The sequence below is a fragment of the Elgaria multicarinata genome, chromosome 1 (assembly GCF_023053635.1).
Source record: "Elgaria multicarinata webbii isolate HBS135686 ecotype San Diego chromosome 1, rElgMul1.1.pri, whole genome shotgun sequence".
In the NCBI taxonomy this organism is placed as follows: Eukaryota; Metazoa; Chordata; class Lepidosauria; order Squamata; family Anguidae; genus Elgaria; species Elgaria multicarinata.
In genome coordinates this window covers 42,604,554-42,621,464 of record NC_086171.1, presented here as the reverse complement: position 1 = coordinate 42,621,464, position 16,911 = coordinate 42,604,554, and the positions used below count along the sequence as shown (strand labels likewise).

The 16,911-nt window shown below is 38.9% G+C and overlaps 1 protein-coding gene across 2 annotated transcripts in view; it reads right to left on the bottom strand.

The window, feature by feature from the left end:
• Window positions 1-16,911, bottom strand: part of CDK6 (cyclin dependent kinase 6) — a 112,553-nt gene that overhangs the window by 50,698 nt on the left and 44,944 nt on the right. For both annotated transcript variants that reach the window (XM_063126707.1, XM_063126717.1), the window contains exon 4: window positions 7,132-7,299. In XM_063126707.1, coding sequence (XP_062982777.1) covers window positions 7,132-7,299 — 168 coding nt within the window. The remainder of the gene's footprint in view (window positions 1-7,131; window positions 7,300-16,911) is intronic.

Below are 16,911 nucleotides of genomic sequence, written 5' to 3'. Positions count from 1 at the left end.
GTGGCCAGCTTACAAAGAATCCTCCAGCCATGCCAGCCTCCTTCCTTCCCACTCCTCAGAGTCCCAGCCAGTCGTGCAAAATCACCCTTCTAATGAAAATGCAGGGTGGGAGGAGCGCTGAAAGCGATTTTCACCTCCATGATCCTCCCTCCCTGCATATAGGATGCCATCAGCCTCTTCAAATACTTAAAAGTTATAGCACTTAATACTTCAAAGCTATAGCACTCTTCAAATAATTAAAAGGTTGTCACACAGAGGAGGGCCAGGATCTCTTCTCGATCATCCTGGAGTGCAGGACCTGGACTAATGTTACAGGAAATCAGATTCCGGCTGAACATCAGGAAAAACTTCCTGTTAGAGCAGTATGACAATGGAACCAGTTACCTAGGGACGTTGTGGGCTCTCCCACACTAGAGGCATTCAAGAGGCAGCTGGATAGCCATCTGTCAGGTATGCTTTAGGATGGATTCCTGCATTGAGCAGGGAGTTGGACTCGATGGCCTTTTAGGACCCTTCCAACTCTACTATTCTATGATTCTATGAGTTTGGCGGATAACAGGCATCCAGATAGGATTGTGCCCTAAATTACCGAAACCTGTTCTGAGCCCTCAGAAAAAGTAGTAGGAAGAAAGAAACTCCCAAAGGAAATAAGAATAAAAAAGGGGAACCCTCCAACAAAATGTTGTGGTGTGGAGTGCTCCTGATCACTTTTCCATGCCCCTCTCTGTGATACCCCATTCCATTCTTCCTACCACACTGATTTCCTGATTTTTCTCCCAAAGGTGAGTCAGTATTCTTTGTCCACTGAGCATGCTCAGTCCTCATTGGGCTGTTTATGAAATTTCCCCATTACCACTATTTCTCCCCCCTAAAGGTGTTTTGTACTTCTGTAAAGTTTGGGGTATCCTGCAGATACCACCTCTCTTTTGTGTACGGAGGTTCCATTTTGGTTATATAACGATTGGCACTTGGAAAATTGAGATCGCTATTAGTATATATAATAAATCAATAGGGCCCATGAGATGAATTCATGTTCACTTAACATTCCCGAAGTTTGTCAGCATTATAAATGTTTTTTGAAAGAAAATAATTTAGTCCAAATTGTGAGATATGATTTCATCATGACAATAATACAAGTTGTGATCTTATAACTCTATCGCTTTAAAGGGAAATGTTTAGCTTTAAATATTACATACAGGATTCTCTGCAGCAGCAGCAGCCCAAATCCTAATGGCATTAATTACAAACTGAGCTTTCTTTCACAGTCTAGTAGAAACTAGCTTTCTGGAACTAGGATCTGTACAGACTTTGGTCCATTTAACAAGGTCAGACTGTTTATTCTCGACCAAATTCTTTCCCACTGTAAAAAGGTACTTTTAAATGCCACATTCCACAGCCAGCGCCAGTAAGTCACTGAAGCATATTTTCCCACAAGAACTGATACGATGGATGGGCCTCTGCTTATTTAAAATTTCTGCTGTTTAAATGTCATAACGTAAAGATATCTTGTAAGGTAACATATTGTTTAAAGCTATCCATGCTTTTGTGGCACTGAAGTTTTGAAATTGTGTATTTATTAACCCATAGGAGTGCTGTACAAATATAAGAAACAGTATATCTTCAGGAAAGGAAGGACATACATGAATAGACCTGCAACTGACATATGGACTGATTATATCACTGATTTTATCAATCTGTGCAGCCACTGTCCATTTACACATGTATACCTTTATGGCGTATGGCCTTTTTGCAATAAAGCATACATTTAATGAAGGTGAATTCCAATGCATAGTAGGTGAATTCCAATGCATACATTTTTACAATGTTGTCAGATCATTGTTTAAGATGCTTCTTGTTTTGCAAAGTCTATATATAAGTGTTTATGACAGTCATTACATTCAATTTCCCCATCTTTTCAAGGATTAGGCCCAATCCCAAACCTTGCTGAAGGCTGGTTATATTGTCACTTATAATGGATCAAATAGCTACAGTAAACCTGAATACTCAAGTTATGTGAGTTCCAGTGTTCTGCATTGACATTATGCACTGTGCATTTAATGGTGGCATGAGCAAGCTGATCTATCATATTTTTCTATTCAGATTTCTAATGTAGTGTGGAAAATGTTGCATCGGGGGGGCTTGATAGTTTATGAAATCAGCATACAAATATATATATATATATATATATATATATATATATATATATATATATATAAAAAATATGTTGAGGTTCCTTCGGTTTCTGAAAATTCAGCATGTCATGTCATTAGATTTTCCAGGTAATTTCTGCAGGAATGAGAGCTTGACATTTCATTAAGATGGCACAGGAACAGTTTAATAATTAGGCTGCCTTCAAAATTCCTACAAACACATTTCCAAAACTAATTGGTTCCTTTGGATCTCTACCTTAAAATGTGACCAAACTGTTTACAACAACAGCAAAACAAATTTCAGCTCAACAGCTTTCAGTTGCTATTTTTTTTTTTTTTTGCTTAAAGCTGAATATTAAACAAACAAACAAAAAACCTGACAGCATTTATACTATTTTCTATGGAAAAAAGGAACCTCCTTAATTCAATCTCATGGTCTTAGTGAGTTCAGTGAGGCTTATTCCCAGGTAATTGGGTACAGGTATGCAAGCCAATTTGCTCAGGCTTTTCAAGTGTTTTGGGTGCAATCCGACACACTTTTAGACAGAAAATAGTCCTACAACTCCCAGCATGCCCCAGGCAACCCTGCTGGCTGGGAGATGCTGGGAGCCATAGAACATTTTTCTGTCTAAACGTGCATAGGATAGGGTGACCATATGAAAAGGAGGACAGTGCTCCTGTTTCTTTAACAGTTGTATAGAAAAGGGAATCTCAGCAGGTGTCATTTGTATGCATGCAGCACCTGGTGAAATTCCTTCTTCATCACAACAGTTAAAGCTGCAGGAGCTATACTAGAGTGACCAGATATAAAAGAGGGCAGGGCTCCTGCAGCTTTAACTGTTGTGACGAAGAGGGAATTTCACCAAGTGCTGCATGCATACAAATGACACCTGCTGAAATTCCCTTTTCTATACAACTGTTAAAAGATACAGAGGGCCTGTCCTCCTTTCCATATGGTCACCCTACCCTTGGCTTCTGCCCTTAATGTTTAAGATTTATTTTATTTTATCCCCAGCTATGTGACTTTTAGTTTAATATGTGATGGTCTTCTTATTTTATTACTTTTATATTGGTGATTTTATTAGGACTGTATTACATTTTTGTGTTATTATTAAGTTTTGTGCAATGCCTAAAGTAATATGTTTATAAGTTGTTTAATAAATAAAATAAAGTATTTACTTCATACTATAGCTGTCTTGATGAGAATGACAGATATTTACTTTGCTTTGTGAAATGCAAAATATGTTTTTCTTTTTGAAGACAACCATCTAGCAACAAAGAATATTTTGAGTATGAGGAAGCCTATTTTATTATCATAATAGAATCATAGAATCATAGAATAGCAGAGTTGGAAGGGGCCTACAAGGCCATCGAGTCCAACCCCCTGCTCAATGCAGGAATCCACCCTAAAGCATCCCTGACAGATGGTTGTCCAGCTGCCTCTTGAATGCCTCTAGTGTGGGAGAGCCCACAACCTCCCTAGGTAGCTGATTCCATTGTCGCACTGCTCTAACAGTCAGGAAGTTTTTCCTGATGTCCAGCCGGAATCTGGCTTCCTTTAACTTGAGCCCGTTATTCCGTGTCCTGCACTCTGGGAGGATCGAGAAGAGATCCTGGCCCTCCTCTGTGTGACAACCTTTTAAGTATTTGAAGACTGCTATCATGTCTCCCCTCAATCTTCTCTTCTCCAGGCTAAACATGCCCAGTTCTTTCAGTCTCTCTTCATAGGGCTTTGTTTCTAGACCTCTGATCATCCTGGTTGCCCTCTTCTGAACACGCTCCAGCTTGTCTGCGTCCTTCTTGAATTGTGGAGCCCAGAACTGGACGCAATACTCTAGATGAGGCCTAACCAGGGCCGAGTAGAGAGGAACCAGTACCTCACGTGATTTGGAAGCTATACTTCTATTAATGCAGCCCAAAATAGCATTTGCCTTTCTTGCAGCCATATCACACTGTTGGCTCATATTCAGCTTGTGATCTACAACAATTCCAAGATCTTTCTCGTTTGTAGTATTGCTGAGCCAAGTGTCCCCCATCTTGTAACTGTGCATTTGGTTTCTATTCCCTAAATGTAGAACTTGGCATTTATCCCTATTAAATTTCATACAATCCCCATTCTCATAATGAGCCTAGTGAATCTTTTTGAAAAGCTGGAATTTAGCCTGCAATGTAGAATCTAGTGTCCACTTTTATATATGTCCCACTCTTCAGGTAAAAGCCACCCAGAACAGCTAAAATAGTAAAAACGTAAGAACAACAATAAAGGCAGCACAAAATAGTAGCAGCAAGAGAAACAAGTTGCACACTGGCTTCCAATTAGTTTCAAGGCACAATTTAAAGTGCAGGAGTCTTCTTCCACATGAGTCTGCCCACTTTTTTACAATCATCATCAGAGGCATTGCTCTGTGTTCCTTGGTCTTCAGACATATGAGACACGAGTCAGGGCCTTCTCAGTAGCAGCTCTTTAGTTCCCTCTCTTTTAGCCTTTGATTTAGGTGAATGGTTAAGACATTCTTATTGGCCAGCTCTGGAATTTTTTTCCTTTGCATCCTGCTACTACAAATGGGCTTAATGTTGTTCTGGGTTTGTTTATTCTTAACTCTTAGTTCTTTTTTATATATGCACTCATAGTGATTTCATTATAATGTATTGTGCACGTTGTATAGCTAAATTGTAAGGCATCTTGGGAGCTCTTGCAGCCAAAATGCGAGATCCAAATCTTCTAAATAAACTCCATACAATACTGAAAACTTGCTCCATTTTTTCCACATCTCAGAATGAGTCCTGAGGTTCAACACAGGACTATCAATTCTTGGATTTCCTAGCTCGGGAATTAGTATTCTCTGCATAAACACGTGTTAATTTATTTTGAGGAATTCATTCATTCATCAAAGGAAGTATCAAGGCACTGCAAATGACAACAAATCTGCTGAAAAGGTTTACCTATCAAAAGAGTTCTTTACTATTTGGGAATTAACTATCAGAGATAAAATGCTTTGAAGATATCAGTCAACTACGGCTGGATTGGTATTTTTTTATGTTGCCTTACTTTTCTGACTCTCATTAGAAGAGTTCTTTTGTGATCAGAGAATGAGGATGTATCTTGGGAATGAACTGATACTTCAAAACAGAAATTATCTGAGTTTATCTGGCTGTAAACTACTACCCTACTGTAGGAAATGACATGGAGTTCACATGCAACAGTTCATGACAGCCCTGACAAGTGACTTTTTAAATATAACTTCATTGTGTCCACAATCACTAGTACATGAGGTACTCAACCTACCCAGTATAGGAATTACTCCTAAGTGACTCACAAATTGCTCACCCTCTCTGCCATGGTGAGGACGAGAACCAATTATTTTAAAGTCTAGGGAGATAAACATTAAGTGAAGTTCAGCACAGAAACAAGTTATTTAGGGAGACTCTGAAGGCTCCTTGTTTGGAAGTTTTCAATAATAGCCACTATCTGTGTTAATTTGCAACCAAACTATAGGATCCACATGGCAGACAGGGGTCCTTATAAGGTTTGGACTAGTGTCAGCATAATGATATTCCATAACATTACTCTCACATGCACATATTCCTGGATGAGGCCTGGCTTTTTAAGAATCAGTTTGTAGCTGTAGCAAGGAATAACACTTAACATTTGCATCTAACATGTAGGGCCCCTTCTATAATGAGAAGACCATGCCATATTGATCTATTCTTTTGTAATGTTTATTAAAAAAGAACGATCTATTCTTCTGTAATATCCAGTCTTGACTGCTGCAGTGTGCATTATGCAGGGCTGCCTTTGAAGATGACTAGGAACCTTAAGCTTCAAATCTGCTCCCAGGTTCCCATCTTCCAATAGTCACTCTCTCTACCTGCTTATACTGGAGCTCTCTTGCCCCTCCTACATGTTAGACGTTCAGAGATAGGGAAGAGCTGCTTCTAATCATGCTCAGAGGAGAACCCAAATGATAGCTGGGAAGGCGTAAGTGGGACTCATAGTGGAGCCCATATATAGTTTTTAATGGATGTTTGACTAATAGGATCACTCAAAGATCACCACAAGGCCGAAGAAAGAAAGTTTGATTATCCCGAGTTTTTCCTAGTCTGATTCACTTTCTTCAGCCTGGAAGATATATCCACCTTGATTGCATAAACAAACGGCAACTGAATAAAGCATAACCAGTGATTGTATCTGGATTTAAGTGGTTGGGTAAATAAGCCCATGGTGCCATCACTTCTTTCCTCCTTCTGTGCATACTTTTCACCCCTTGTTTGATGAGCAAAGAGAGAACTGCTACATTTACTTTCAATATTGTTGCAAGCCTTCTTCTCAGCATTGTCTAGATGTTATTAATCTGTGAAGGGAAAATGTACCCATGGATAATTAATGCACAGTAACTATACTGTACCTCTAGTGTAATGTGTAGTCACATACATTGGTTGGGGTGCAACTAGTTTTACAAAACAGGAAAAGATGTTAAAAGGATAATATACTCAAAGACTACCTTTTGCACATAGCTTTGCTCTGTCATTCAGGCTGAAATCCTATGCATATTTTCCTGGGAGAAAGTGCCACTGAACACAATGGGACTTACTTCTATGTAAACATGCACAGGACTGTGCTATCTGATCCAGTAATCTTTAGGAGTAATTCTCCACTCTCCTAGTAATTTATTTTATTATTTATTTATTTATTGCATTTATATACCGCCCCATAGCTGAAGCTCTCTGGGCGGTTTACAAAAGTTGAAAACAGTAATCATTAAAACAAATATACAAAGTTTAAAAACATAAAAAGCATAAATACAGTATCGTTATAAAAACAGCTATTGGAACTGTTTCAGATAAAGTCCAAGTGTAAAACTTCTCAAATAGTATTGGCTATTTTTTTCCCTTTATTTCTTTGCTCCAGAACAAGGATGAAGAACATATATGCAAAACCAGAAATCAGATTCAAAGAGAGCTAAATCACATTGAAACTTACCACAGAGGTAAGAGCCATTTGAAAACTGTAGATCCGTGCAAGGCCGAAGTCAGCTAATTTTATCTGCCCACTGCTGGTTACTAGAATATTCTGTGGTTTCAGATCACGGTGGACCACTCTGTGTGAATGCAGAAAATCAAGCCCTCGTAGCAGCTGAAACATCATGTCCTACAGGTAAGCAATTAAGAGCTTTGATGAGAAAGTAAGAAACAAGTATCCAATTTTTGCATAGCTTAAATATATGTATTTGTCTAAACTTACTAGGAAGGAAGTCCCATTCAAGACGGGGAGACTTACTTCCAAGTAAACAAGCATAGGATTGCGCTGCCTGTGTATCTACTCACATTCATAACACTCAGTCTATATTGGGTTGTAGTTTAGTTGTAGTTAGGCCCTATTGAAATCAGTGGGATTTATGTTAATAATATCTAACTTTTCCTATTGGTTTTAATGGGATCAAAGTACAACTAACTTGGGCTGGATCCAGCCATTATTCTCAAGCAGATAAATTTAAGTTTTTATGTTAAGTACTACAGTTATTAACTTTGTACAACAAAAATGGAATGTTAGCTCATTCTACATATATGAATGTAAGTAATTAGCAGCAGACCAATCCGGAGTCAGGGCAGTGGAGAGTGCCAAAACGGATCAGCCACCTCATTCCCAGCCCTGCCAACTTGCACCCAGCCAGTTCAGAAGGGGTGGTGGTTTAGCTGGGCAGAGACTGGTGGAGAGACATCAATAAGTCTACATTTTAGGTACTATTCATAACGTTAAAAACGTTCGTGTTTCGGTAAGCAGGTGTCTGCATGCCAAATGATGCTTTTCAAAGGAAAAGGAGTAAGTAATAAATCATTCAAGATAGAATTTCTCAGTGAAATCAGTGGTGCGAATCCTGTTGCTGCAGAAGTTGTTGTCTACAAAGCACTGATGCTGAAGTAATCCCATTATATGAGTGCTAAAGAGTAAAATAGTTTGCATATGTAGAAGTAAACCAGAAGGATCAGCCCACCCCCACATAGCCTAATAATGTAGAAAGACTGAAATGAAAACCTTTCAAGTTCTACATTACGAATGTAGTTTAATAATGATGTGTTGTAAGTTGAAGATTTTTCAACCAGTCAGAAGTAGATATTGCCTTATACCAAGTGGTATAAGGTCCATCTAACTCAGTATTGTCCATTGGTCCATCTAACTCAGTATTGTCTATACTAACTGGCAGCTGCTTACCAGGATATCAGACGAAAGGCTTCCCCAGCTAGCAATTGAACCTTCGGCCCTTTTCTATACAAAACAAGTGCTCTACCCTGAGTTACTGCCCTTCCAATATAAACAATGACACGTATTTGCAAAGTAATACTTTGTAAGACACAGACATGGTCAAAACAAGTACTTTCCTATTAAGATTGTCACCCAAGTAAAGAAATATTAGTTGATATAGAGCTCCATCACACCAGCGATTTATCACACTCTTGTCATGTCTGGTATGTGTTTTTGCAGCGCGGTACTCACATGATAAATAAATAAATAAATAAATAAATAAATAAATAAATGATGTCATCTCTGTGCTGCGCTCATCTCACCTCTTCGCCTCCCTTTTCTGTCTTATTTTGGAGCGGGGAAATTCTGTTTTCCCCCCTCCGTGTGCAATAAAGCCGCTCTTCTGTCCCATGTATTGCTGTCCTTGCGTTATATTGGACCAGCCTGGTTTTTGTTGGGGGTGTGTGTGTTTAAGGGTGGTCTCAATGACAAAAGAAGAGGGCGGGATGGTTCTCTGCTCAACTGCTCAACCGTGAAGGGGGAGGGAGAGAGGGCACCCAACACCCCATGGAGAAAGTGAGTAAGGCTACTGACGCAGGTGCCCAGAACTTAGTCCCTCTATGGTTCTTACTCCTGAGTAGGCATGTCTAGGTTTCCTGAACAGAACAATGTCAGCTTCCCACTGCCATGGCAACATTGAGCACAAACTTCTCCAAAAACTAATTGTAATACTTTCTCTTCGCTTATCTAAGGGGAAAGCACAGTGTGTTGTTTTACTGTAACTGCACAGTTTCAGGCTGCCATACTATTGTATTTGTGCACGCATGCGCGCGCGCGCACACACACACACATATAAATTAACTGCAGGGGGAAGGAGAACGATGAAAAGATACATGAGCTGAAATAGCGAAACAACACACAGACGTGAAAGTGCCCAGCACTAGACACGCTAAGGAAACGGAGAAAGAAACCTTGGACTCAAAGTTGGGGGGGGGGGAAGTAGGTGTAGAGATCATAGGCTGCAATCCTATATACACTTGCCATAGAGGGTGTGATTTTAATAGAGCAGAATTCTATGCATGCTTATTTGGAAATAAGCCCTACCTCACAGTGGGAATTACTTCATGCATGGAACTGCACTGTTCATTAAGCTATTGATTCAATTTGTATATGATTTTTTTTAAAAAAAGTTCTTTCTGTGCTTTTTAGATGATGCACATGTGTTATTAGCAAGCATCAACTTAGCATCAACTTTTGTCACATGAGAAATGCATCTTTTCTGATGATGCAGTTTTTGTAAGTACTTATATTAGATTTTTTAAAATTTGCTGCCTGATTAATCGGAAGCACTGTTTGAGATAATTAAAAATCTAACGTATTAATCAATTAAACAGTGTACCCATAATTGCTATGGCATTAAGAACAGGAACAATTAAGTCAGGTGACCATATTGAAAGGAGGACAGGGCTCCTGTATCTGTAACAGTTGTATAGAAAAGGGAATTTCAGCAGATGTCATTTATATGCATGCAGCACCTGATGAAATTCCTTCTTCATCACAACAGTTAAAGCTGCAGGAGCTATACTAGAGTAACCAGATGTAAAAGAGGGTACGGCAATAATCAATAATCTTAAAATATGTTTGGTGTTCTAGAGCAGCCTTCCCCAACCTAGTGCCCTCCAGATGTGCTAGATGACATCTGGAGCACATCTGGAGAATTATCCAGCACATCTCCAGTCAGCATGGTCAATGACTGGGAGATACTGACTGGGATATGATGTGAATTGTAGTACAACACACCTGGAAGGCACTGGATTGTAAAAGAGTAATTTAGGGAGAATCAGGGTCTTGCAAGAGGAGTTATCACCATCTAATCCAACAAAGTATCATTTAAGTGATATTTCCATAGCTACAAAAGGGAGGAATCATTTCACATACATTGTGACAACTGTCTTTGCATTTTCCATCTGAGAAAATAAATGTTTAATGTCTGACTTTGTCTAAAATATAGTCCCAAGACAAAAAAACAGATTTAGAATAGAATGTATTGAATTAGTCCACAGACGATATAAAAAAGAACAAAATAAACTACATTTAAAACTCCACATAAAAGTATACATGTGGTAGAACTGTGTATTTACTAAAGCAAAACTAAGAATATTAAAAAATATGAAAAATACATGGCATGAAGAATTTATTTATATCCTCAAAACAGAGGATCTCCACCACAGTTAACTGAGATTGATTTCAAATATCTTTTCTTGAAGACAGAAGCCAAAAGATGATCTTGTACTTTAGCGTCAATTACATTTTATTTACAAAAATGTCTGCCAAAATAATAGTTTTCAAAGCATGCTTAAAAATGAGCATAGAAAGGGCCAGGCCTACCTCTTTGGGGACATTGTTCTGTGATCCTCCAGGAGTTATTCGACTCCAACTCCCATCAGTCCCAGCTAACATGGTGAATGGCCTAGGATTATGAGAGTTCTAGTACAACAATTTCTGGGGGTTCACGGATTCCCCACCCCTGTTCCTACAGTTTGGGAGACACAGCAACTGATCTCCATCAACTGAACTTCTGTCAGACAACAAGAAGGGCCTAAGGGAATGAGTGAAGTTCTCAAGCAGGCTCATTTGAAAGGCAGCACACTTTCTTGGAAGGAAGAATTTTTCAGATGATATAGCCCTATTTCCCATTGTTCTGGATCACGTGGAAAGCCTCCACAGGTAACAGGAAGTTCACCTCTTTATAAAGTTGCCCTTGAAATTTAGAGGGTGATGAATGTGACAATGGAGGGAACAGGGCTAGCACATTCTCCCTCCTCACCTGTTTATTAAACTCATTACACAGGCATGCGAGCGCGTACACACACACACACACATGTTACACACTGCTCAACCCCAATTCCACATTAATTATTGTGGGAAAGTCGATATGGTGATTTTACCTCAACAGTTTGATTGCATGAAAAAATCTTCTGAATACACTTGGAACAGTTGACATGTCATGTTAAGGAGTCAGTTCACAAGTTCAATGCTGTTTCCATGAAACTATATACACCACATCAAACTGATGAGGTAAAAAAACCCAATAATCTTATAATGATTTTATCATGTCAAAGGTGAATGTAAATATCAAACATGATACAACAGGTATATTTTGGTGACTGCCCAGCAGCCCATTTACCAGAACTACCAAAAGAAAATGCCTATGTATCTATCATTTTCCAGAAATCTTCCTCTGGAATAAACTTTTATCTTAAAGCAATAAATGCAATAGTTGTGAATGTGTATGTGAACCACTTAGAGATTATCATGTGTAAACACTTAGATATATTATATTAAGTAGTATATAAGTATTACACTTTTAAAAAAATTGTGAATCACCTAAAGGGCCAGGGGGCTTGAGCAGAGGACTAATGCAGAAAACGCAAAATTCTAGGGAATGAAATATGGAATCATGTTCTTTATAGGCTTTGCATCCTGAGACTCACCATATAATATTTTATGTCCTACATCAACATAAAATTTAGTACAATAGCTCATATGGTGCAGTCCTATGTACACTTACTTGGGAGTCATTCTCATTGAACTAAGTGGGGCTTATGTCTGAACAGACATACATAGACTTACTCTGCTAGTTTATTGGTTTAGCTTTGTACAACAGAACACCTTCCTTAAGGGTTAAAATATGGCAGATGTTGGAAGCAAACTCTCCTCGCTAACAGGAAAGACACATGGCTATGGGGCCCAGATCTGGGTTTCTCCTTCCTAACAGCTGTTTGTGGACAGCAGCTAATTGTATCCACTTGTTTAACCTCAAGGATAATGTCTAGAGGGGACCAAGTGCCACAAGCGTACTTTTTTCAACGGTCATTTCCTCTCTGGTGTAACTTGCATGACAGCATGTGACAAGCAGAAATTAATGGGGGCACTGCTGTGCCAATACCTCTTGAATTGCTTTGACAGTGGCTGCAGGCTGCCTGCTTGGCCACCCAGCCAAGACCTCACATGAAACATGGCAAGGGGCCCACAGTTCTATTCACTAACAAGACAGCTGGTCAGTGATTAGGAAGCTGAAACAATGCATCAAGGGGTGGGGGGGAAGCTTTTGCAAGCAGCTTCAGACTCAGGAGATCAAGTTTTCTCAAATAGAAAATCTGCAATTTTTTCTACTCTACAGTTTAAGGTTGACTAGAGTGGCATCAAAGAATAATCTCTTAGGAAATGAGAAATTGTGATGAACTTGAACTTGTTCAAAGAAGAACAGAGCATCCAAAAGAAAAATAACACACATTTCTTAAGAAAACCCAGACAACAATTCAGAGAAACATAAGAAAGCTGACTTGTGCTCAGATGGCATACAAAACATAATAGTTCCGTTAGATGGGATATTTTTCTGTGAAACGTATTTGCCTAGAACAGAGATGTTCTCAGAGTCTACACTACCTAGCTGGATAAAGTCAGGAAGAATCTCTTGGGTCCTTCCAACTATTAACAATCAAATATAAAAACAGGTAAGTATGAGGAACCACTCATTCTTAATCAAAAGGAATTGGAATGGCCACTTTGGCTTAGTTTTTCCAGGGAAACAGAAGAAACCCTATGACTATAACAGCTTACTCACCACTATCTTAAATAGGACAATATGTCACCATCTGGGAGGAGCCAAGCAACTATTGTACCTTCAGACCACACCCTTCCCCTGAGCCTAAGCTGAAATCCCCTGATAAAGAGGGCGAGGTTAACCTTTGTCCACAAACACATTGTGGAAACTTCTTCACTAACATCATTCCACCTATATGTTTTATCTTTCAATGCCTTTCCCATTATGAGTGGACAACAGGTGGGCCACAAAGAAGAAGCTTCTTGGAAAGTATGAGGAAAAATGCTTCACAGTGATGGAGGAAGTTTCCTTCCTTCTATCTTTTCTCCCTTCACCTTGATGGATCCCCTGTATATCTCCATTTGGGGGACAGCAGTCTACAAAGTTGGTATGCCTTTTTTCTTCTTTTTACTGGCTAAGAGTTGCACACTTGATCAGCATGAAAAATAAATAAATATAGTCAATAGGGCCTCTAACCCATGTTTGTCCAAATGCTAATGCACCAATTTTATAGCAGTTTAGGATATGACCTTAAAAATGTTAATACACCACCAACATTCTGCACCATCAACATTCTAAGGCAGATGCTGGGAATGAACGTGGAACCTTCTGCATACCACTGAATTATGGCCCCTTCCCAAGAAAAAGACAAGGTGAATTTGACAAGAGACAAATATAAGCATGGTAAAGAGAAAAAAGATCCAGCCTTTTTTTTCCAAGTTAGGAGGAAGTTGAGGCAAAAACATTTCCAGGCTTAGCAAAAGTGTTAAATTCAATATATTGTGTCAACAAAACTTTCAACAAATTCAGAAGGGGGAAAAGTGCAAAAGAGCTTGAACCTGCCGAAAGAACTGGTGGATAGAATTAAAAATTAAGACTAACAATTACTTTTTCCAAACTCTGTTATTTTCCAAACAAGATATGAATGTGTTGATGCATTGTTGCAATTGGTGAGGAATTTGGGATTTATCTCACTACAAATCACCTCATGGAGAATAATGAATTCAGAGGGTTAAACTAGATACTGCTCAGTTCAGCAAACAACTTTAAACAAACTAAAGTTCCTCTGCTACATCAGAGCCTAAGTAGCCTTTCATTTACTCATGCCAATTAAAAAAAAGAAGAGAAAAAAGAACCCACCAATCAGAGAGCCCACCACACGAAAGTATGCACTGTTGCAAAATGCCACTCAATGAATTGGAAGCAAACTGTATATTTAGGAAAGCAAATGAAAGAGGCTAGGAATCACTATCAAAAGAATGCTGTTCTCTTTTGTGCCTTAGATACTAAACAGTATTATTTACTGTGTGCCCTGCAAACTAGTGAGCAGCTGGGTGTAACACATTTCCATGCCATGTAACCTCTCCTTATGCAGCAGCAGAAGAAAAGATCTCTCTCTGGTATGCTTTTCCTGTGGCAAACGAAAAGACAAGATGATGACTTTCCAGCTCATTGCACTTTTATAACATTCTCATCAATCACCATGGGCTGAGTCTTTGTTATCCTTTCGGGAGAACTGTTCTTGGTTTGCTGTTCACAATGTAGCGTGACTTCAGTAACTAGCATATCAGGGTTACCTTCACCGATTTTGTAGGAGAAAAAACAACAACCCATAAAATGTAAGCCCTAAGGATTCTTCTCTAAGGTTTTTCGTGGACCAGCATTCTTGATTTTGAGTGTCGGCTCGCAGCTTCATGTCTTTCCAGGTGGTGCCTACATTGACGAACCTTTTCACCACAATCAGGTGTTCTGTGGACATGTGCTTCTGCAGTTGCATTGCACAAGTAGCAGTATTAGTGTAAAATTCAGCATCTTGAACAATTTCAAATTTCTTCTTTTTTAAAATGTAATTTTCTAGATTTTAAGTCAAAAAAGCCCTAAGTCGCCTATAAATATTGGCAGACATATACAAGGCTTTTCTTTTTTTAAAAAAAAATTAAGGGTTTTTAAATTAGTGTCAACTTCTGAGTATGTAGACATCTACACAGCTATATTTGAGAAACTGCCATGAAACCTGAAAAAGATGGCTGGAGGGGGGCGGGAGGGAGAGATAAGGGCTTAAGTGGACAAGGTCCCAAAATACCTACCCAGAAAGCTTTTCGTAGTTTAAGGAACATCATACATTAATTTTCTTTTTTGGGAAATACATAAGAACATATGTCTTAAACCAAATAAGACCATTGGTCCGTCTAGCTTGATATAGTCCACAATACTGACTGGCAGTGGGTCTTCAGGGTTTCAGGCAGGAATATTTTCCTCACTACTCTACCACTCACCTATGGACTTTCTATTAGCTCTAATGCTCAGATAAGGTCCATAGCTGAGTGGTAGAGCACTCAGTAGCAAAGCTATATAGAGCACAAGTCATGACAGAAGAAAGGACAAGACAAATGTGTAATAAAATCCATGCCAAAATTAGCCGATGCAAAGAGAGCCTCACCTTGAGTGAGATGAAAAGGCTGAAATATTCCAAATTTCCACCTCTCCTCAAGAACCAGAAGTTTCTTTCTGATTGTTTGGCTACTTTTTGATCTACAAAGAAGCTGTGTTTTGTTTTGTTTTTGTTTGAATCTTCCTGTGAAGAACGTTTCCCTTTGCAGTGTTTTTACAACTTTGGTTCCACTATTGTCTTTCTATAGAATTATGGAATGGAAGACAAGGGTGGCATCGAGCATGATGACAGGGGCAAGGCCTGGAGACATGGGCCTGGTACATCCTCCTTGCATTAGCCCCATATGTGGAGGTTTCTTTTATCATTTCCAACAATACTGGAGCAATATGGGTGCAGCTACACTTCAGCTAGTAATTTGAACAGGGCCTCAGTCTTATCTGTCCTTCTATTGCCTTTTGAATACCCCTACCCACGGTTCTTTATGGTCAATTCTGATCTTCCACCTATATCTCGTCCTTTAGTATTGACTGAAAGCTCATTGAGCAAGAACTATGGGATTTCTTGTTGTTGTTTCATTTGGAATTAACTGAAATTCCAACAGCCATATAGGTTCTATTTATTATACCGCACCTTGCACAAGTGTGGTATTCAATAAATCTTACATCCTTGCAAAAATGTAAGTTCAAGAGCAGATACAAGCAGCATTATTGGCTGCAAAATTGTATTTGTATCTGCTTCTTTCCTTCTTGCACCACAACAGTATGCAGTCAGACTGCTATGTGCTTTGGTATGCAGAGTGGGAATAGGAACCTGAGGGGAACCTTTTCTCCTGATACCATGGCATTGGTTTAATCATGGTGGTAACTGAGCAAAGAACACCCAAAGATAATAAAACACATATTTAAAGATGGTTTGCCTTCCCACAAGTCAATTTTTAAGGAAAAAAAATCTCTGTTTTAGTATGCGTTGTTTCTTACTGAATGACAGGCCTGTGCAAGACATACTTCAGTAATATGAAGCATATGGCTCATAGCTCACTGTTGTTTTTCTTTTAGTTTCAAAATTAGTCTTTCCAATTTAAAATACATGAAAGACATCTGTATACTCTTTCATTAAACTCTTCTTATATTTATAACATCCTATGCATTCTTTTGAAACTCTTTCTGTTAAACTGCTGAGTGCAGGCTTGGGCAGCAGCTATTTCCTTTGTATCACAGAGGAAGGAGTGTTGTCAGAATTGATCCACCCTCTTTGTTATACAGACACACACCCATATACTATACTTCACATATCCAGGGCAGAATATGAAACAATATTATACATGTATTTATAATTTAATCCACACGCCGTCCCACTCAACAGCCCTCTGAAAACCCCTTCGAATTTCCATTAATGGGGCATTACATAACATTTTTAAGCCTTTTGAGATTCCTAAATTTCAGCTGCACAACAGAACTGTCCTGTTACAAAACAAATCATATGCATTTTGTTTGCTGACATTATTAGTAGAAACTAATCCTGT